Here is a 23,067-nt window from a genome sequence, read left to right on the forward strand (position 1 = left end):
GCGGGAATGGGGCTCTGCATTACCAAGGTGTGTGAAGACATCAGCAGAGAAGATGGCCTCTGAAGGCTGAGCTGGAGCCCAGGGCCCTCCTCCACCCACCCCACTCTACTGACTGGGCCTGAGTGCAGATAGTGAAGGATGATTCAATTTCCACCCTGGGTCACTCCACGTCTGGGGTTGCCAGACGTGACAAATTACATGCGTGGGCATTTTGGTGTGAAGTTCTGTCTGCTGGTCTGGCCTGATAGTAGCAGTTCATTTAACTTGTCTCAGATGGACCTGGAACCAGGGGCTAAAGGCTTGAATTCTCACTTCGGAAACACTCACCCTGCCCATAAACCCTTCAGTCAAAGGAACCACTGGTTAGTCAAGAGAACACCACCACCAGATGGCTTATAAAAACCCACACCATACAAATGAATAGGACCAATGGAATCTGTCTCTAGGTAATTGAAACTGTTGTCACAGATATCTTTTCAGTTACATATATTTTTGAAGTTCCTCAATATTACGGTGAAAAAGAGAAACATGTTTGCCATCAATGTCATGATGAACCCAAGTCAGCTACTATACTTATTTTGCTGTCATTAAAAGATTTACATAGAGACTTTCTAGACATGACAAAGATCTGATTGTTTTAGAAATTCTTTGAAAACAGAACTGGAGAGTGAGTTCGCCTTCTCAACTGTATCTGAGGTGGCACCTTCCCTAAAGCCAACAAACATTTTTTCTCTTTTAATTTTGGGTTCTTGGTACTCATAAATCACAGGGAGCAGCGTTCATTTAGAGGTACCTGCATCCCCCGGCCCCAACACACACAGTCACACACCTCCCTTTCCTACAGTGTAGACACAGCTATAAAGGCACACTTCCTCACATCGCAACGGGCGTTTCATTTACAAAAGTACAGCCCACTACTGTCCTTACTCTCCGCTGCTCCCGATGCATTTCATACAAACACTGCTGCAGATAGTCAAGCATGACCACTGACATGCACAAGATTGAGTTTTAGGGACCATTAAATGAGCTGGCCCTCTCGGGAAGTCTCCCGCTCAGGCTGGTCTAGAGGTAATTATTCAGCGACTCCTACCTGTGGTTCCCCTTGTCCCCATATAGTCTTTGAATTCCATACGCTGCTAAGGTCAAGCTCGTTCTTCCTCATGAAAAGTCCAGCTACACATGTTGGAGCCAGGACCCACATTATCATTCAAATACATGCAACTGGCATTTATTTCACCAGGTTCTCACGGCGGAAGAGCTGATTAAAAGCTGTTTCAGATGGAAGCTGTTTCAGAAGCTAGAGTAAGCAGAAACAGGAGAGAAAAAGAACCCTCCATGGTTCCGAAATGGATGTCTAATCCATCTCTGCACATCCTTCCACTGCACAAAGACACATGATCCATACACACACTGCTCGCTCAGCTACAAGAACCTGGCAGGTCCGTGTCCTGAAAACTCAACAAGCCAGAACACCATCAAGTCAGACTCAGAGAATTCACTGCAAACCCAGACTCAGCGTCGCCACACCGTACATCCTCTGAATGCTCACGGTTAGAATAGTTATTGCTATTTGCCACCTGCATGGCAAGCCACGGATATGGGGGAAATCGGAACCTGGTGACTTATGGTAAAGGAGGTTGGGCAGACTCTGCTTACATTTTAAACGGAACCCAAAGGCCCATCAGTTACAATAGCAAGCTTGGGACTGTATGTGAAACTGTGCTGCATTTGGTTCCATAGAATAATTAACAGGGAGGGAATTTAAAGCTGGCTGAAGGAGACACTGCATCGGTTTAAAATTAGTTACTATGAGAGGAACAGAGGCGGGGGAAGAGGGAGAGGATACCAAACCAAACCAAACAAAACTACACACTGTGAAATGAGTAAGTTCGGTTAGAATGTTCATCAGGATTTGGAAAATCATAATGCCATCTGCTACTCTGGACCTCAGAACATCAGGGATCTCGGGGGCCCAGACGCTTCCATTTCCAGGAGGAAGGAAGACGGCCGCCTCCATTCTGGAATGGAGGCCGACACCCAGGCCGACCAGTCTGTGGTCTCTACTGAGGACATTTCACTTATCGTACGATCATCTCTCCTGGTTTAGGGAAAGCTAACAGCAGGCAGGACCATTACAGCAACTGACCCTGGCAGTCAGCATGGGTTCGGGGTGTGAAGGTCCCATCACGGTGGATTGAATGAGCACTGTCCTGCGGCTGGGTAAGACTCCACAATAGCGCAACACATGTTAAATGACGGCAGCCAAGACCGGCCCCATCGGGCGACTGCCCGTTCACACGATGCTATTCACAGGCCTCGGCCACCATGAAATTAATTCATTAATAATACATCAGGTCTCGTGGACAATTCAAAGAAACCACACAAAGCTTATGCATCCTGTCTGGTCTGAAGAGGCGGATCCTCCCCCCCAAATATCCATGAAATCAAAATCACAGTGATAGAGAAAGAAAAATGCTGAGAAAATCTCTCCATTGGATTTGCTCAGTGCTGAAAATAATCTATAAAACCACAGATTTCCGGCAAAGTTAGTAAAACACGGTTTTATATAACTGTGTTTTAAAATTATTTTCTTCCTTCAAGTGACTTTGAACATCTTTCAGATAGAGAGAGAGAGAGAGAGAGAGAGAGAGAGTTTCTCTTACATTGTTTCTCCTGTAGCATTTTTAACTCATTTCTTTCTCATTCCTCCCTCCCATGAACTCATAAATATGAATTAAATATAATTATGAATGAACAGAACATTAACTTTTGGATCACTGCTGTGTTTTTGTAGAATGTTAATGTCATTTCTAAAGAAACAGTTATTGTCAATAGAAGAATGTAATTACTAACGGACTCTAGCCTTAACCTATCTGTAGTCCTCAAACCAGCCAAACTGCATTAATTTAAACACACTGGATGTTTCAAAGGACGCAGTAGGTCTCTAAAGACTGACTCACACAAAAGGAATATTGGGTTTCAGGTTTCCCATGATACATATTCCCACCGCCACAAGACACAGGCCCAGTTAACACATGGCTGGAGGACAGGACTGCTGAGTGCATCCAGGAGCACTGGCTCTCCTGGTTCCTGAGGCCTCCACCATCAACCCACACAAACTGCAAAACACCAGAGATCAACCCCATCAGAGAGCTTCCCATTTACCAGGGAGGGAATGTTACACATGGCCAAAAGTGCTATCTGCGTAGCTGTGGAGGGCTCAGGCCGGGCTCCGTCCCCTCCAGATCTAAGACGCTGTGGAAGGTGCACAGACCCTTTGTGTGCTGTCAACAGGGAGGCAGAAGCTGTGCTTTCCCCCTCTGCTAGCTTCAGAACCAAGGCAAAGACAGCAGGTGTTGTTTCCCCTTCTAGTCAGTTCACAGCGCTTTCTGAATCTGGAGAGGTACTGTTAGGTGGTCATTCTTAATGACCTTTCCTTAACACTCGCCCCTCTCATAGCCAAGAACCTTCCTTAGTGACCCCGTCCAGCAATGCTTCCTTCTGCAGAGGATGAGTTCCTGGTTCCTCCCGTCTCCTTTCCTCTCCCTTCTGCCTTAAAGATAGCAGAAATTGAATCCCCAAATCTTTTGGGTTTACCCTGAGCTACATCCTAGTCACAAACTACAGTATTTCTTAAAGATCTGCAATCATTCTATAGGTGGCAAACAAAACTGAATCCTTTCCAGCCCCTCTTCCTCTTGAGGTGAAATCCCACGTAGCTCAAACACCATGAGATAGATGACCTTGAAATCACTCTGCAGCCGAGAATGACCTTGGACTCTGGGGTTGACAGAGGTAAAGAATGATGCTTTAGGGGATAATCAACAATTTTTAAATTAAAATAAAATATTATTTTAACTTATATGTACTGTGTATGTACATGCTCGTGGATGCCAGAGAACACTAGATCTCCTAGAAAGGGAGCTTTAAGCCATTTGATGTGGGGTGCTGGGAATCGAGTTGGGTCCTCTGCAAGAGCAATTAACACTCTGAACTACAGAGCCATCTCTCCAGCACCAAGAGTCAAGATTTAAAACAGCAGCAGTCCTGAGCCTAGATCCTGTGGGGAGCGGGGCATAGTGTTAGAGACCTAATAGCTTATGAGACCAGAGGAGCTTCAGGGTCCTCTGTTTGCTAGGATGGGTTCCTGGGTGACAGTAAAGAGGGATTTAAAGGAGTATATTTTTAAAAGTTTTTCCCCCATGGGGGGGGGCAGGGTGTGCGCTTGCTGAGGCCTCAACTCAGGGCCTCGTGCTTGACACACTCTACCACAAAGCTAATCTCTAACCCATGAGAACGAATTAGCCAACAGGAAAATACAATCTCATTTGTAGATGCTTTTAAAAGTATGACAGTGCGATTTTTTTTTTTTTTTTTAATTTCAAAGCCACAATGAGCTCAGCGTGGTGGCACAATTATAATTCCAGTGCTCTGGATGCAGAGGCAGGACAATCACGAGTTTTGGTCACATAGTAACTCTATGTTAAAGATTTGACAAACTGCCAGGCTGCATTTCATAGCAACGGTGTCGCTTTACATGTGCTCAAGCCCCTTAGGATGGTTTCACCCAGTCCAAGTTCTGGTCAACACCAGCTCTTACTGGTGTCCCAGTGATTACAGGTGTTCTTCTTCTGGGAGGGAAATGAAATGAAGTCTGATTTGCTGGTCATGTTTAGCCCACGAGTCTCCTTATTGGCCATTTGCAGGTCTTTGGGATAATTCAAATCTCTTGCTCACTTGCCTTTGCTACTGACTTATAAGTGCTTTACACATTCTGGATACTAGACTCGTGTGTGTGTGTGTGTGTGTGTGTGTGTGTGTGTATATATATATATATTTTTTTTTTTCTCTTATTCTGTTCTTAACCTCCAAGGTTGCTCAGGATAGTTTTAAACTTATGATCCTCCTGTCTCAGTCTCCTGACATTTCTGGAGGCATGGCTATGCACACCCAGGCTACTTGTTGCCTCTTGTCTCTACCCCAACTTCCTGCCGTATGCCACTGCCACACCAACTTTATTGCTACAATTTTGCTGCAAGTTTTGAAATATCTCAATCCTCCTCCCTAAGCTGTTCAGGCTGCATTGAAGATTTTAAAATTTTTAATTATGTGTATGTCTGTGGGTGGGCCACTGCCATGCAGGCCAGAGCACTGTGTCTCCTCAAGCTGGGATTATATATGATTGTGGGTGCTGGGGGTGCAGGGAACTGAACTCTGGTCCTCTGCAAGAGCAGCTACTGTTCTTAACTGCAGACCTATCTCTCCAGCCTCATGTTCTTAAGGCTACTCTTAAGTCCTTGCATTTGCATAGAAAAATTTGGAATCAGCTTATTCATTTATGCATAAAAATATCCCAGTAGCATTTTGTCAGGAGTTACATAGACTATGCAGATAAACTTGGCCATTATCACCAGTTAATATGCTGACTTAGTGCATGTGTGTATGTGTGCTCTTGCCATGTTTGGATGTGAAAGTCAGAGGATAACTTGTGTGGGGGTCCATTTTCTCCTTCTATCATAGGGCCACCACTGCCCGGCTAGGTAGGATTCTTGAAATGACTCTCTAGTCTAGGTTTATTGAGGGTTTTATTGGGAAAGGGTGTGAGATTTTCTGAAGTGTTTTTGTCCCTTACTGAAAGAAAATGGTATGTTAGTACTGATCGATTTTCATGTTCAGACCAGCCTTGAAGTCCTGGGATAAACCTCACTTACTTATGACATTGTCTAATTTTTATTTTAAATTTACTGCTGTGATAAAACATTGAACAGTAACTTGGGGAGGGAAGGCTTATTTCATAGTATGATGTCTACATCACTGAGGGGAGGAGCCAAGGCAGGAACTCAAGGCAGTTTCACGCAGACCCTCTGGAGGGATGCTGCTTCCCTGCATGCTCCACGCTCCTATCAGCTATACTTCACACCCGCTAGCCTAGAGACGGTGCCACTCATAGAGGTGCCCTCCTACCTCAGTCAGCAAATGCTCCACAGACACGTATGTCTACAGGCGTCTGAGAGCCAAGTCCCAACCGAGGTACTTACTATTTATCTATTTATTTATTTTTGAGACAGGATTTAGCTATGTTGTTAAGTTGGCATCAAAATTAAACAGGATAAATATTTGATTCCCTATAACTCTTGCTGAATTCAAGATGTAAAACCATGCTGGTGTTTTCATGAAGGTTCCTGTATAGTCTAGGGATATTGGTCTGTTTTTATTTATTTATTTGTGTATATGTGTGGATACAAATGTGCCACAGCACCTACATGGAGGTCAGAGGGCAACTTGAGAGAGACACTGGTCTTTTCAATATTTGGGTCCCAAGGATCAAACTGCTTGTCAGCCTTGGAAGCAAGTACCTTCACTCACCAGGCCATTTTGAGGGCCCTAGTTTTCTTTCCTGCCAATTCTGTGGGCTCAGGTATCAGTAATCCTGGCTTCATAGGAACAATGGCATCAACGGTTCTCTCAACCCTATTTTGGAAGCATCTAAGAAGGAGAGGTGGTGTTAATTTTTTAAACACTTGACTAGATTCACTGTTAAAGTAACAATGCTGAGTTGGCTTTTATGGCAGGTTTTTATTTACTTAATTTTTTTCCGTATAGGGCTACTCTGCTCTGTAATTTATGCTTCCAGGAATTTGTATATTTCATACAGGTGATATTAGTCTGGTGGCAGATGTCTTTTCAGAGAGTTTCTTCTACTCTACTCTATTCATTCACTCAGTCATTTATTTTATTTGAGGCAGGCTCTCCCTGTGTGGTCCAGGCAAGCCTCCTGTGTGGTTCCTGCCCAAGCCTCCCAAACCGGAGGTGCTAGCAGGGAACACATACACCCGTGACTGAAGACCGAGCATGCAGCTTTAAGAGAGACACACATGCCAACAGTGAGGGAAGAAGGAAGTGCCCTCCCAGCCAGCCACAGTTTGTTAGTCTTTCGTGTGTGTGTGTGTGTGTGTGTGTGTGTGTGTGTGTGTGTGTGTGTAGCCCTGTCCTGGAACTCAGATCCATTCTGCCTCCCAAGTGCTGGATTAAAGGTGTGTGTCATCACCACCTGGCTTGGTTGGTTTTTTTCTTTTTTCCAAAGAACCAGTGCTTTGCTGATTTTTTTTTCTTCTCTACATCATTTCTGCTGTTATTTCTCCTTCCTACTTGTTTGGCTTCAGTCTGTCCGTTCTCTGCTCTCTCAGGGTGGAACCCCAGGCTACTAATTCGAGACCCTCCTTTTGCAGCTGTCCCGGTTGAGTTTTCCAATGCCCCCTCTGGTCTGCTCGTTATCCCACTGAATGTCTATGTTCACAAACTTGTGAATCTCCCAGGTTCTCATCTGTGATTACTTCTGCTTTCTACCCATGGGCTCTTTGGCCAGCTCTTGGTCAGGGGTCTGGTTTCCGGAACGTATCAGTGCTACCAGAGTGGCCTTCCTTGGGGAGCTGTGTTAGAGAAGACAAAGGGAGAGCCTATGCCAAGATCAAAGCCGGCTCCTCTCCATGTGAGCAGAGAGAAGACTCAGTGTTCTCAGGATCACTTAGCATCTGACCCAGGCCTCTGTTGTCCACACAGTCCTCGGCTGTGAGGAAGGATCGAATGTTTGCTCACTTACAAAACTCGTAGTTCTAAGATGCCAACACACAGTCATTATTTCTGAACAGGTATAAAATGTCACTTCAACAAATTCACTCTTTATGTGTAAAATGAATAAACAGAAGTATAAATCAGGGATTTGTTAATGGCTCTTTTGAGCATCTACAGATGCTACACAAGAATTTATTTTTAGTTATAATATACCTGAGATGTATATATATGCTTAGAGTAAAAACTCATTTTTCTGGTTGTCATATTTTAGACAACATGAACATTCTGGAATACATCTGTGATCTCAAAAAATGATTTATAAGATAGTTTTAGGTCTTTATGCCCACCATTTACATTTTCTCCTTTTTTAATCTAGGCAACTCCATTTATCTTTTAAGACTGAGTTTAAATGCAATGCCTCCTTGCCCGCCCCAGCCGGGGCTCTGTAGGAGTCGTCTTACACTGGCCATGCTATTGCTCTGTGCATACCCTTTCCCAAGGCTTGACCATGTAGGGTCAGCAGACTCCTGGAGAGAGTTCCCTCCAGACTTCTAGTTCTCAGGCTCCAGCCACTGGCAGTTCTGCCTAGCTGGCTTGAGAGATGGTGGGATCTGGTGACAGACATTGCTATTTTATCTCCACTGTGACAACCCCTATCTGGCCAGCCCTTTGACACCAGCCACCCTGGGAACCGATGGACTGGAGGTTTGGGGAGTGTTTACTGTTACAGTGTGAGTGTTGGACCTACCCAGGGGACCACGGTTCTCCCTCCCTGGCTCACTGACTTGGGCTGCAGGGCTTGGTGGCCTTACCTAGAAGCCCATTCCTTCCTGAATGTTTTCAACCAAGGCTAGTACACGGTGGGCACTTGATAGCTATGAGCTAAATGAATACAGGCCCATCCACTCCGCTGCATCAGAGGGACCTCTTCCGACAAGGCTGTTGGGTCTCACAAGTACTACCTAGGGATCTGATTCAATCTGATCCACTTTAATTCTGCTAGGATCACTATTAGGAGTGGCGAGACCAAAGGCAGATGGTAGGCCTGTCTGGATAGCAGGTGGATGGTCCCTGACAAGAACAAGTGACCATGAGAAGAGAGACAATCTCCAGAGAGCACATGAGGAACACCAGTGAAGGAGGAGCTGGGTGCTATGACTTCAAGAGGCCCAAGAACACCACTGAGTGTCAAGGCCAAATACACAGTTGCACTCAGTGGCAGCACAAAGTCAGCTCCTGCACTCTCACGAGCCCTCTCTTGTCCCACAGAGGACGTTGATATACCTCAGTTCAGTTCAGCAACACATCCTAAGCACAGAGCAGAATCTCAGAGAGAGCGGTAAAGGTCACCAAGAATACACGTTTCTCACAGATGCAGAGACAGTAATAACATTTCTGCTGTGCAGACAAAGGAACTGTTGTATTCCTGAGTAGTGCTAGGCACTTAGGGGAGTAGGTAGAGGTGAACAGACATTGTTTATGACAATGATGAGAGGCAGTCAGGGCCTGGATATTAACAAGTTCTCTGGAGGGGGCTGGAGAGATGGCTCAGTGGATAAAAGTACTGACCTCTTCCGGAGGTCCTGAGTTCAATTCCCAGCAACCACACAGTGGCTCACAACCACCTGTAATGGGATCTGATGCCCTCTGGTGTGTCTAAAGACAGCTACAGTGTACTCACATACATAAAATAAATAAATCTTAACAACAACAACAAAAAGTTCTCCTGAGACTTACACCCTCAGCTAGTTGGCTCAAAGTTACCTAAAGCAGACTGGACTATCCAGATCTCTGATGGAAGCTCGGCACTTTGGTTGCCTTGGCTACCCTTCCAGTTGCTGGTCGGTGGCCAAGTCTCATCTTTGTGATTCTTATGCTCTTGTTTATGCTTGTTGTCTTCTGTTTGGACATCTGGGGGCTTACTCTGGCTCTGCCTCAGTTCCATCCTCAACTCTCAGGCTGCTTCTAACATCCACCTCTGGCCACTTCGGGGTTCTCTGGCTTCTGAACACCTGGGTGTTGATTAATCACTGTCCACTCTCTGCTATGCTATAGTCAAGGTCAAGCTGAAGCCAGTAACCCAATATGCCACGTTAGGATCTGCTACTGTTATGTTGTATGAGACTCTAAATGTGACTGAATTAGGCTCACTTAGGTAGTACTTTTAAAAAACTATGTGTATGCTTGTGTGTCTGTGCAGGGGTATGTGCACATGAATGCTGGTTCCTGTTCAGGCTAGAGGCATAAGCTCCATGGAAGCTGAAGTTATAGGCAGTTGTGAGCCATCTAACGTGGGAGCTGGGACTCAAACTTGAGTCCCATGCAAGGCTAGTGCATTATTTTAGTCACTGAACCATCATCTCTCCAGCCCTGGTGGTACTTTTTGAGTTGACTTTCCTGATTGGTTATATTTACTCACAGAAGCCCTGAAAGTCAGAAGCAAATGAAGCTGGAAGAGAGTTTCAACCTCATGGGACCAAAGCTGTCTATGTCTGAAGCATCGCCACTGAGAAGTCCGACCCAATGACTGGGGCCCAGGACTCTGCTTTTTTGTTTGCCTAATTTGAGACTGGGTTTCCCCATGATAAAACCTCAGGCTAGTCTCAAACTTAGTCATCCCCTCTCAGCTCCCCAAGTGCTGGGGTTGTGCACTTGTTTGGGTTCTGCATGTTTAATGAGTCCTAGCTATTTTGATGCAGTTAGTCTTTGGAGTGCTCTATGGGGAACAGGGCCAGTGACACACACAGGGACAGGCACAGTGCATACAGACGCTGACCCATGCTTTCTCCGGTGCTGTGATGTATCTTGCCTAAGGCAGTTCCTCTGGCTGACCCTTTCCTAACAAGCATCCTTGATGAGACGAGAGAGCTCTGCTTTCCCTACAGCTGGTGTCGGGTGTCACCTCAGTTTCAAGGCCAACTTGCTTTTAGTGGAGACAGTGTCAACTTCCAGGTTCCTAGAAAGAGGGGATTGTACCAGGGTTTTGGAGTAAGCAGAAATACTAACTTCTATTCTTCTTTTGTCTTAGGAGAGCATGCCATTTAAGTACAATACTATTGTCCTCCAGTATGACTTTATATTATTTTCAAGTAAACTAAACAAATAAACTATTTTAAATGCATAATGACCATTGTGTCTGAAATAAGGAATGGAAACATCTATTTAGTTCCCTGGCAGTACATGTATCACTGGCAGGAAAGACATGTACCTGAACGTTCTGATGCCCAGGAGCCAGGCACATCAAGAGTGGTGGAGCCCGGGAAATGGCACAGGCTGTGCATTTGACCGGCTAGGCCAAGTTTCCCTGGGCACTTCCCCAAGCAAAACTAGAGGGGGAATCTTAGGAAATGGCTTAATTAGAAAGATTCTGATGGGGATGGGATGCTTTTGGAAACCAGGATGACAGAGATATTGATGAGCTATTAGGTGCAGGAGGCCCATCTGATGTTTGAGATGATGGGGTCTCCATTTGTTTCAGGATGATGCCTTCATTTCTCACCAGCATGGTTTATGGCTTGCAGGGGACATGTGGACGGGTGGGCGATGCAGACACAGAAGTCAAGAGCCCGCCTCCGCGGCTGCTGTGATCTGCATGTGCTAACCCTTTTCCTAGGAGGAGCTTTATTTTTGTCTCCCAAATCTCATAACTGGTTATGCAGATGTTTAATTGAGAAGAATAGCTATGAAATTACAGCTTGTTTGTTTTTTTCTTTTTAAACTTTCCTATCTGGACCACTTACTGGCTCTCTTCTCTATTTACAAATGTTCGAAACATTATAAAATTAAAATTTTAAAAGCTAAACTTCACTAGGAGGCTGAGGTTTTTAAAAAAGTTACTGTGTCTCAGATGAGAGTCTTGTGTACTGTAAGACCACTAATAACGAAGAAGACCTGAAAGTCAGAGTGACAAGAAGACTCAGTTAGCTGAGCGAGGCAGATGAATTCCACAGAGGCAGAGGGACAGAGGAAGTCCAGGAGAAGGATGCTCAAAGCAAGAGAACTTAGAAAGAGACAGGCTCCTTACTAGAATACTAGAGGAATCAAGAAGCTGGGGCCAGTCTCCAGAAAATGCCTCAGGAGGTAATTAATGCTCACTATTGACCAGAGCTTTGAGCAAACCCCTCCCCTCATTTTAAACTGTGATTTGCTTTGATGGATGAAACCAGAAAGCAGATTTTATCTACAGTGTTACTATTCACTCAGTTCTGACCTTCTCCATGGAATGCTTTTTTCAGTATCTCTTATGGAAGAAGTGATGCCACTTTAACTTCCAGCTCCATCCCCATCTGGCCAGGAAGAGGATCAATTAATATTATCCCGTTTTGTCTTCAGGGCCTCTGACATCCCTGAGGACCAGCCTGTGGGACAGTGTCATCACAGCGCTTCTCAGCTTTGAGGGGAAGAGCAGGATTCAGGACAAGGCCAGCTCGTGTAACACAGCTCAGAGCATGCCACACAACTTGCTTCGAGGATGTTGGGCATTGTGCTTCATTAGGAAACAAAATATAAGCTTTCCACACCATTAGGGATGACTTTAGGAGTGGAAGCACATAAGACGACGCCTCACCTCATCAACAATGCACTGCAGAAGCTGGAGAGGCTGCAAGGGGAAGAAGAGAGGAAAAGTATTAGCCTGTGTGCAATATCTTTACAGTGGAGTGGAAAGAAAAAAATCATTAATGCAATAAAATATAGCAAGATTAATCAACAACAGCAAACTCTTATAAAAACATGGATGCTCAGGATGTCCTATTATTTCTAATGGTACCTAATCTAATACAGGCAGTTAAAGGTTTGCATTTTCTTCAAAATGCAATTTGCTAAGTTTAAAACAAGGCATTCAAGCATGCAGAGGGAGCAGCCATCAGGAAAAAGAAAAGTGAATTTTTTTTCTGAACTCATAAAGCTTACCATTAAAGATCCCTGGTTTTTCTGAATCTGAAAAAAGGCAATATGTAATTAGCATGTCATAATCAAAATGACTCACTTGGACACATTATGATCACTGAGAGAAAATTATTGCATTGCTGGTGGCAATTTGTGGGCATGTGTTAACACAATTTACATAATGAAAATACACAAATGTTAATAGCTCGCTTCTCATTTATAGGCGAAAGTCAGCAGAATGTTAATTTCACACAACACTTTTTAGTACCCTCCAGGTTGTATTAGAATAGGGAGAAAAACCATAATCCATTTCAAAGGGCTGTTTACGATTCAGATATAAATAATGTTTTATATTGCTAGATTGTGAACACTGGGCTTAATGTTGCAATCATAGCTAATGTTATGAAGCTCACTCTTTTTAAATTAAAAACCGATTTATTTAAAATTGAAATTAAATCATAGTCAGAAATTAGAATTTTGGATTCCTGCCAGTGTCTGCTCACAATCCCCTATTTTGTGAAGAAAACTTTAATTATGTGGTTGAAGTGTTTGCCTGGAACTAAGGAGTGGGGTAAAACTCTACCCTTTTCAAAGTTCTTTTGGACTGCTTCTCAAGCAGCAAGGCTCTCTGGGAAAAATCAAATGCATGAAGTTTTAGCTTGGGTGCCTGTTCCAACTTAGCATTCTGCGGGCAGGCTGCTCATATCTAACACAGACAGTTAACCAAATGTGACGAGATCAATCAACTTCAACTTACTAGTCAAAACATTAAACACATCAGTGTGGTCCCCCCTCACCCCCAAGATACCTACAGTTAGTGTGTGCAAACCCAATGGAAACCCAGTTCTAGGTCCTGCATTTTGTAACCAGAAATTTTTAAGGAACTAAATACTACCAGGACAGGTCAGTTGTTTTGGGCGATGCGTGAGCTCCAACCAGCTGGTTAGACGAGAAAGAGCAGTATCTCATATGCTCTCCTGCTGTTCTGGGAGCCAGACTGGGGCCACAGAGAAGCTGGGCACATGTTCTACCACTGTGCTGCGTTCCTGGACCCTCTCTCTCTCTCCTCTGTGTGTGTTCTTAACATGTGTATACATCTTATGATGTCAGAAGCTGATATTGGGTGTCTTCTTCTCTTGCTCTTCGTCTTATTCTTTGAGACACCGTCTCTCACTGCACCTGGAACTTCCTATGTCAGCTAAGCTGGTTGGCGAGCAAGATCCTGGGAGGCATTTGTCTCTGCCCCACCAGCACTAAGATTTAAGATCACAGGTGTGTCCCACAGCACATGGGTTTTACATAGGTGATAGAGTTCTGAACTCAGGTCCTCATTCAGCAAGCACTTTACCCACTGAGCCGGCTCTTCAGCTCCTAACTGACTCGAGAAGGTCTTTCCTACACTCATCTGACCAGCACAACCAACTCTAAGCTGTGCAGGGACAACACTATTCTATGACGGGGAACCTGGGCCTCCTGGAAGATAGGGCAGCTTCAGGTTACAAGTCAAGGTTTGGTGGTGCCAAACCTTTCCAGTGTTCCTTTACTTGTAGAATACCTGTCTGTGATCACAGGAGGAAAAAACCCAAAAACCAAAACCCCAAAAAACCCCACTACCACAACAAGTGGATTTCCTACTCTTTACTTGCATGGTTTGAAAGACTCACTACCTTTGGCAACAACCTTTGGTGACTGCTTAGCCGTTCTCCCTCCCTTCTCCCAAGTCTTGCCATGGAGCCCGGGCTAGCCTAGAACTCACTATCCCCCTGCTTGCCTCCTGCTGGGATTACAGTGTTTCAGAAGGTATCCCCATGCTCTATCCCAAATGACAAACATTCTGCTCATATTTAGTCACCACACTGGGAAGTAGCACCAGTCAGCCTGGTGCTTAGTCTTCACGGCCAGTGCCCGCCTGACATCACCCCCAGGAACTGCCCACCCAGTTCCTCTGTCAGAAGGACTCCAGGCAAGGCTGGTGGGAAGAGATTCAGTCTACGAGAGGAGGTTGAGCTGCTTACCCCGAAACTGCTGAGGAATTTAGTAAAAATCTCCGGTTCTCCTACTGTGTTTACTTTTATTTGGTCTAAGCACACACAGGTAGACCTGTGCCAGAATTAAAAAGGTATACCTGCTTCTGTGGCTGAGCTATCTGTAACAGACAAAGCAGCAGAAATCCATTTTTGACATTAAAGAGCATGTTTTCTCACAGATTTCAAAGAGTCAGGAGATTACAAGATTCTCTGAGGAAAATGTGGCAGAGATTCTAGAAGATGCCTTGAAAGGAGGTTAGGGTTGGTTCACGGTACTGCCTTCAGGAACATAAGCTGTGTGGACCAGATGGACAGAGAGGGAAGATTTCCTCATAATCTGGATCTTACGGAAACTTTCTACCTTGCCTTATCTTGCCCTGTCCTGCAGGTTAAGGATGACTTAAGCTTGTGCTACCCTGGGTGGGCCAATGAGGTAAGTCAGCTGCTAAAGGTGTTTGCCAAGAAGGGCCCTTGATGATCTGAGTTCGATCCTTGGGACCCTCATGGCGGAAGGAGAAAACCCACTGTGACAATTTTTCCTCTGACCTTCACATGCTCACTGTGGCACACGTGTGCCCATACATATACACAAATAAATAAACCTAATTAAAAACTGCCCTATATTAAGGTTTGCTACAAGAAAGACAGGGATGACCACTAGTGTCTTTTTTTTTTTTTTTTAAATTTTTTTATTTCTTATGATATAATGACCCAGGTTTGCCCGGGGTCTTAGGGATGCCACGCCAGGGTTTTATTACAGTCTTGATAGCAGCATACTACAGGATGTCAACTTCATGCATTTTGTATTAAGGTAGCAGAGCCAGAACCTGAAATTGATTCAAAATGCGTATGGTACTCAATTACTTCTGAACATTGTTACACAATGCTGTGACTTATGTCTTCCATTTCACAGGGGTCTGATGCGATGATGCAACATCATCATAATTGATTCATTTTCTCAATTAAATAAAGCTACTGTGCTGTTCTTTATAGGAGTGCCATGCAGACCATGGAGTTAGATGTATTATCTCCTTCCCTTGTCTCAGATATATTGCCTTAAAGGCTATGTTCTGTTCCTCTGTTAATTCCACCAGAAAAATTTAATGCCGCAGTCATATTTTTCAAGTTCTGAGCTGCCATGCGCACGGCTGTATTTATATTAGGCATATTCTTCACTGCTAAACTCTTTGTTGTTTACCTTTTTCAAGATCATATTACTGTCTGGACACAGTGACTATAAAACAGAGCTGAACCATGTCAACCTCCGGCCACTGTCTCTGCTTTTGTGCACAGTTCATGTAAAACCAGAGCCCCTTGTTTTTATGGCACATTAAAAGAGGTACTGACTCTGTGTAAAGTGCCAGCGTCATGGCCACCTCTCTTTATTCTGGGTCTGCCTTTCCAAGGGCTTAGTGTGAGGGCAGAGCAGAGTTCAGAGGTGCGGGGTTACGTTCGCATTGATGTACAGCCGGCTCTCGGCAACACCTCTGACATTCTTTATAGCCAGCTAGCCTGAGTCCACACTCCTGTGTGCACATTTTGCATGTGTTGAGTGGTTCCTGTGGCTAACCAGGGCTCTGGGATGACAAACAGAATGCAAGTGCTCCAGACAAACTCTCCATCATGCTCTGGATTAGTGGTGTTCTGATACATTAATGAGATGAACCTCGTTCTACTTCTGAGAATGTTTTTTTCTTTTCTTCTTTGTCAGTTGTCAGATCCAACATTTAAAGCCCCACTAATAGGAGACGAAGGCCTTCTTCTGATGTAAGACATATCCTCACATGTTTAAACAGGATGAATGGCTTATTAGGAGGCAGCCATAAGTAGCAGCCAGGTTTGGTGACTGCATCAGCATTTATAGCTTCTTTCTTTGCAGGAACCATACAGGTGGCAATCAGAAAGTCCCACAGCATGAGTCATGACTTTGCAAAGTGATTCTGGGAAAGCAATTGTTAACGTGCTTCTTTGTGGGGCCTGGACTGCTTGTCAATGGTACTGTGCTAACAAACAATTTCAGGAGTTTCTCTGTTTGCTCCCCTCTCTGCACACAATGGCAAAACAGACCCTGCTAGCAGGTCTTTTACATCATATTCAGAGGCATAATCAGAAAACCAGAGTGGATTCACCGTGGAGCGAGGAGAGACACCAGCAAGGCCTTCATTTCCCCTCTGGAATGATGACTTGCCCTGCAGCTCTTGTCGGCAAGATTTATGTGTGACCCAGGTCACATCTTCCAATACCAGTTGACAAATTTTCTCTTTACATATTTACTGCTTTTCAAGCTTGTGTTATTTTTTTTCTTAGATTAAAAAAAAAAAAAAAAAGCCTGAAATTACATGGCATGGTTGGAATTTTTAAAGAATTGCAGCTCCATTTCATGTGACTGGAGCCATATTCCAGTCCTTAGTGTTAAACTCTGTTCTTTCTAAATTTTAACCCAAATGTAAGGATCTGTAGATGCTTTAAAGATACTCTTTTCAAATCTGACACAGGAAGCTACAGCCCCAGATCCATCTACAGTGCTTATGGTGGACTGGGGTTTACATTCTACGTGAAGACTCAGGACCTAAGGAGCTGTTCAGGTGGGGAGACCTCAGAGGGCTCGAGCTCTAGGACGACTTTGCCTGTCAGGCAACTGAGGCTCAGAGAGAAATGCAGTTCAAGGCCCCAGATACAGCCTGGCCTAACAGCTTGTTTAGGAGGTTGCCTATCAGGGAAAAGCAAACACCCGAGAATTAGAACATTCCATGGAATTCCAGCCACATACCCACTGCCTGGAAACCCTCCTTCCTGGGCAGGGCTATGAACGGCCTGCACAGTTCAGGGCCAAAACAAGAGGATCTCAAAGCTTCTCAGAAAATGGTGCTTCCCACTCAGGAGCTGTGCCCGACACCTGTGCCAGGGAGAAAAGGTCCCAGCTTTAGTGTCGTGCCATGTGCTGAGGGAACACACCATCTCCGATCCATTAGAGATGAGAAGGCTCCATAACCTTTAACCTGTTGCTTTGTACCACTTAGAGTGTATACTGGAGCTTCTCAATGACTGGTTTACAAAAAGGAACAGAGTGAAGTTTTCTGGCCTATTAGTGGAGATGTTGATAAAGTGTCATTTTCCTGTTCCCTGGGTCACTGGCTTTTAACCTGGATGCAGTTCTTACCCCTCAGGAGTCCACACTATACCTTGTAAAGGGTCTAAAACAAAAGGTAAGTCCTAAGTGAATTTATCAGGCAGATCAAAGCAGAATGCAATCTAAACTTCCACAGTGTAAGCTAGATATATTCATGGGATGGGTGTGGTGGCACATGCTTTCAATATGTGAGTTCAAGGCCAGCCAGGGCTATACAGTGAGACCCGCCCCCCCCCCACTCCATTCGTGCGTGCGCGCGCGCGCGCGCGTGTGTGTGTGTGTGTGTGTGTGTGTGTGTGTGCATGTCTGTGTGTCTGTGTATGTATATATGCATGTATGTATGCAAGGAGTTCTTGAATAAATGATTAAAATGAAGGTTTAAAAAAAGTTATTCAATTCAGGTTAAAATGCAATCTCTGTCACCTTCTCTCTGGTCCACAGCTCAGACTGCAGCCAAGACTGTTCTTGGGAACCACCAGTTCTGAGAGGAGAAGACTAGCTAGCCAACAGCTGGAAGCTCCAAGATGCCTAGAGGAGGGCACAGTTCAGATGGGGCCAGATAGAAAAATCACTAAGGCCATAAATTCTATCACTTGGCTCTGGCTGCTTCCCAAGGATCAAGGACAGTGCATTTCTACACAGAATACAACAGCTGGAGCAGCAAGGTGCAGGACAGCATTACTCATCGCTGGGTTAGCCACACAGTGAACAGGAAAAAAGGACCTGCTTGCCAGGCCATTCTCTACCCGTTGTGTATTTAAAACTGACATAGCTCATGTCATACTCCATGTACATGGAGAGAAGCCACAGTAAATTCTCCTGTGGGCAAACATTCACTTTAACGTTTTGACACAGAATTGCAATTTGAAATAAACAGATGTGAATCACAGGATGAATCTGTTTTCCTGATGGCACAGGCCTGGCCAAGGTGTTCAAGTAGACTTTGCTTTGAGTAGATTTTAGACATTTTTCTGTCTGTAACTTTAGTTCCCCTTTCTTTGTTCAGTGAGGGGATGATCTTGTGTGAATCTAGCTTAATACCATAAGAGGTGTGTGTGTGTGTGTGTGTGTGTGTGTGTGTGTGTGTGTGTGTAGGTGGAGGAAGTGTGGTGTAGGAGACACTGATTTCTGAGCATACACCTGATCCAGTGAGGATGTTAGAAAGGGTTTTCTAGATCTGTCCTTTACTTTGCCTCTCAGTCAGATTAACTTCTACACCATGCTTTAGAACCCAAACAATGCTGGGTTCCCATGATCCAATTTGTTGCCTGTGTGGAACCTTGCTTTGAAATATTCCAAATAGAGGTATCTCCTAGGGCTGGAGTTTTATCTTGGGCATCTAGAACTGCTGAGAAGTTAGTTTCCTTCCTTCCTTCCTTCCTTCCTTCCTTCCTTCCTTCCTTCCTTCCTTTCCTTCCTTCCTAAAATTTACGATTGTATTGTCTTCATAACAACACCCACTGTGAACTGGATCACAGGCCCTTTCTAACTCCCAATACACGCAGCAATTTCTTGGAGCTGGAGTTGGTCTCACCACTCTCAAGCCGTAGTACACTCTCTTCTGTAGTTTTAACCTTTTCCCAGAAAGCAGGCTTACACCATAGCCACTCTGTTTCCTGTCATAATGCTGCTTTCCCCAGACAGAATCCTTACCCCTCTTGTACTGGGGTCACTTTATGGGGCTGGTGCTTGCCACGTTTCCTGCAGAACCTTTTCGAATATTAGGAAGGCTCATACATTTTCAGGAGTCTATCCACAAAGCACAGAATGCTGTTAGAAAGTTCTTTTACAAGCCCAAATAAATCCTCTTAAAGATAAGCCCATGACCGTTGAGTTGTGGCAAACAGACAGATTTCAGTTCGTCATACATTTGGAGACAGATGCCATGTCTTCAACATCTTCTGTGCTGAGTAAGCGCTGACTCTTCCTGCATCTTCCATCTACAGGAATGGCCACAAGCTCCGCCCTCACAGTCCTTTCAGATGTGAGACAGCAGGAGGGGCATGGAGATCAGGCCTGAATTATTAAGAATATGTACATCCCATGAGCTCAAGGAGTTAAACAGCCTTCAGGTGCCTGTCTCAGCAGAAGCAGGTTATTCCAAGAGCTCCAGCAGCCACTGTTGGTCTAGGAAGCAAGCCAAGAGCTAGGCACACCTTTCATCTCAGAGGTGGCTGATCTCTGAGTTCAAGGCCAACCTGATCTATGTAGCAAGTTCCAGGCAAGCCAAGGCTAATATGTTTGTCTCCAACAAAACAAACGTAAGCCAATAGTCACTGGGTAGATCTAGCTCTCTCCAAACCAGCAAGCCCAGGCTTTCCTTCTGTGAAATCCTCTGTAATTAAGGTGACTTTGAATTGGGATTTTTTAAAAGTTGCCTGAAGAGCAGACATGAGTTTACACCCTCTGTCATTTGTGGTCAGCTTCTTCCAACTGTTCCCATGTATATTAGGACCCTTCTTATCCACCTGGCTGTGTCTCAGGATCCTCAGGGGAAGGAAGCCCGATAACCTACCCTGCATTTGATTTTTCGCCTGTAGGCATACAGCCACAATATACCTCTGTCTTTCCCTTAAAGGGTTCGCTTTAGATGCAGAATTGCCAGTGTCACTCCTCTTGTGCTTCAGGACTCTTATTAAGAGTTACCTGAGTGAGGAGTTATATTACCTATGGTGCCTGGACAGGTCTGAGGAAGCTGCTCTCTGGCCTCTTCCTTGAGTCTTTTGTTTGGTTGAGATGAGGCCTGGCAGCCCTACAGTAGCTCATAGGCTTCTAGGGTCTGAAGGAACCCAAACATCCGGGATACTCTTTCAGATCCCAGGATATCTGAGTAGATTTTAGACATTTTCAAGGTTGAAACTACATGGCACGGTTGGAATTTTTAAAGAATTGCAGCTCCATTTCATATGACTGGAGCCATATTCCAGTCCTTAGTGTTAAACTCTGTTCTTTCTAAATTTTAACCCAAATGTAAGGATCTGTAGATGCTTTAAAGATACTCTTTTCAAATCTGACACAGGAAGCTACAGCCCCAGATCCATCTACAGTGCTTATGGTGGACTGGGGTTTTACATTCTACGTGAAGACTCAGGACCTAAGGAACTGTTCAGGTGGGGAGACCTCAGAGGGCTCGAGCTCTAGGATGACTTTGCCTGTCAGGCAACTGAGGCTCAGAGAAACGGAGTTCAAGGCTGCGGAATACTGCTGGGCTCCCACCTGTTTCGGATCCTTGGCTCCTTCCTCGCCTACACTCATACCGACCTAACTACTGTCTGGACTCATCTGGCAAAGGAGGGCTTACTCGCCCCCAGCCCTCCATCCCTTGTCCCAGCTAGACTCTCCTGGGCCAATACTTACTGTCTCTAGAGACAATGGTCGTGCCTCTCAGAGGGGCAAAGTGGGGAACCTAGGATTGGGGCTTGAGTCTTGGCTCCTTCCACATGCAAAACTGGTTTTACCAACACGTAAATAAGTAAAATAGAGGGAGATAAGGGCTTCACTAATTTCATTTATAGTCATCAAGAGCCTCTATGCCAGGCACTGTAAGTAACTCTAGAACCCAAACGGCAGATGTACTGGCTGGTTTTGTGTGTCAACTTGACACAGCTAGAACCAGTAGAGAGAAAGGAGTCTCAGTTGAAGAAATGATTCCATGAGATCCAGCTCTACAGCACTTTCTCAATTAGTGATCAATGGAGGAGGGCCCAGCCATTGTGGGTGGTGCCATCCCTGGGTTCTGTAAGAAAGCAGGCGGAGCAATGGAGAAGAAAGCCAGTAAGTAGCATCTCTCCATGGCTTCTGTATCATTCTGCCTTAGGTTCCTGCCCTGCTTGAGTTCCTGTCCTGACTTCCTTTGGTGATGAATGACAATGTGGAAGTGTGAGCTGAATAAACCCTTTCCTTCCTAACTTGCTTTCTGGTCATGGTGTTCATCACAGCAATAGAAACCCTAACTAAGACAACAGGTGGGACATAATTGCTGGCCCCTAAAGGTGACTGACTTATTAAAGGTCCTGAAATAAGTAGAGTGGTAAGACTTAAACACAGAGCTTGCCTTTCCTCTGTCACTGAACACTGGATCAAAACACAGCTACCTACGGCTAGGGAGCTGGCTCAGGAGTTAACAGCACTTGTTGCTCTTGCAAAGGACCCAGGGTTTGGTTCCCAGAACCCACAGAGCTGCTCACGACCCCAGTCCCAGTGACCTGACACCCTCCTCTTTTCTCTTCAGGTGTCAGGCACATGGTGCGCAGACATATGTGCTGCAAAACATCCATAGGCATAAAAAATAGTTGTCTTTTTCTTTTTTTTTTTTAAGCCCACAGTTTCCTGCGGTTTTGCTGCTTTCCCATGGGCTACATGATTCTAAGATTTTTTTTCAAAGAGCTAATAGGAAATGCCAGGACCAGAGGTCAGAACAGCCTTGCCTGTGCTTGGGTGGAAGTCATACACCCAGGGTGACATACAGTGTCACCTAGGGAGGTGGGTATCATTTGCTACCTCTGGTTCTCTCTGCCCGGAGTCTCTAGCTGATGAAGAGGCACAGATCTATCCAGAACATGGGATGAAGGAAGACATCTGACCAAAAAGTTGGTTTTGCTTGTGGCATTTTTTTCCAAACTGGAACTACTAGCTCTATGGAGAAGGTCTCCTCTGGCCCACGGGGGAATGCTGCAACCTATTTCTGTTCAGGATTAAAACAAGCTTTGTCTCTTACTTTAGACTACACACCGCCCTGTGCGTGGAGAGTCACAACTTCCAGCATCAGGCTGTCCTGTTGCCTGTCAGTCATGATGTGCAGACATCGAGGTGCAGCCTAATACAGAGCATTCTAAGTGGCTGTCCTGGTTTCCCACCGTCCTTCAGGGCTGACACCTTGGCTCCCAGTTGTGTCCAGGAGCCTTTGTTCCTGGCTGTCTCTCAGCCACCCTAGTCCTACCCTGCAGCAGCTCTAAGTGCAGCAGCTCTAAGTGCAGCAGCTCTTGGCTCCTTCAGAGACTTGTTGCCTTTTCAATGAACTCTTCTTGTCTGTTTTATTGGCACTAAAGAGGGTTGGGTTCTTAGGATCATTAACATTTTAGCTGAAGATTTTCTCCAACCCCCCAGGCATTAATCCAGAACTGCTGAACATTTAAAAGTCATCTGTATTCAGACAAAGCTTGGCCAGGTCTGCCACCTTTTAACTTGGAAACCAATGAGCTCCTAGATCCAAATCCACCCCATGTTCTTCCTGTGGAACGATGGTGAGCACAACTGAGGACAATAAAAGAAAGCTGATGTCTCCTTAGCTGAGACCAGCTGCCCGCCAGGGATCCTTAGCCAGTCAGCAATTACCTGGCAGGCAGGGGGCATCTCGGGACAGTAATTTCCATCTCTGTAGACACACCAGTTGGAGGCAGTACTTGAGTGGCTGGGTGTGTAAAATAAGACTGGTTATTTGGGATCAAAACC

General features: G+C 45.0%; 1 protein-coding gene across 5 annotated transcripts in view; it reads right to left on the reverse strand.

The window, feature by feature from the left end:
• Positions 1–23,067, reverse strand: part of Map2k5 (mitogen-activated protein kinase kinase 5) — a 213,233-nt gene that overhangs the window by 41,004 nt on the left and 149,162 nt on the right. For 3 of the 5 annotated variants that reach the window (XM_076925729.1, XM_076925726.1, XM_076925730.1), the window contains 2 exons: positions 12,484–12,510; positions 12,140–12,172 (listed from right to left, as the gene is read on the reverse strand). The exons of 1 other annotated variant lie outside the window; for it this stretch is intronic. In XM_076925729.1, the coding sequence (XP_076781844.1) occupies positions 12,140–12,172; positions 12,484–12,510 (60 nt within the window). The remainder of the gene's footprint in view (positions 1–12,139; positions 12,173–12,483; positions 12,511–23,067) is intronic. One more of the 5 variants, XM_076925727.1, reaches the window with a different exon arrangement.

This window comes from Arvicanthis niloticus, chromosome 26 (genome assembly GCF_011762505.2).
Source record: "Arvicanthis niloticus isolate mArvNil1 chromosome 26, mArvNil1.pat.X, whole genome shotgun sequence".
Classification (NCBI taxonomy): domain Eukaryota; kingdom Metazoa; phylum Chordata; class Mammalia; order Rodentia; family Muridae; genus Arvicanthis; species Arvicanthis niloticus.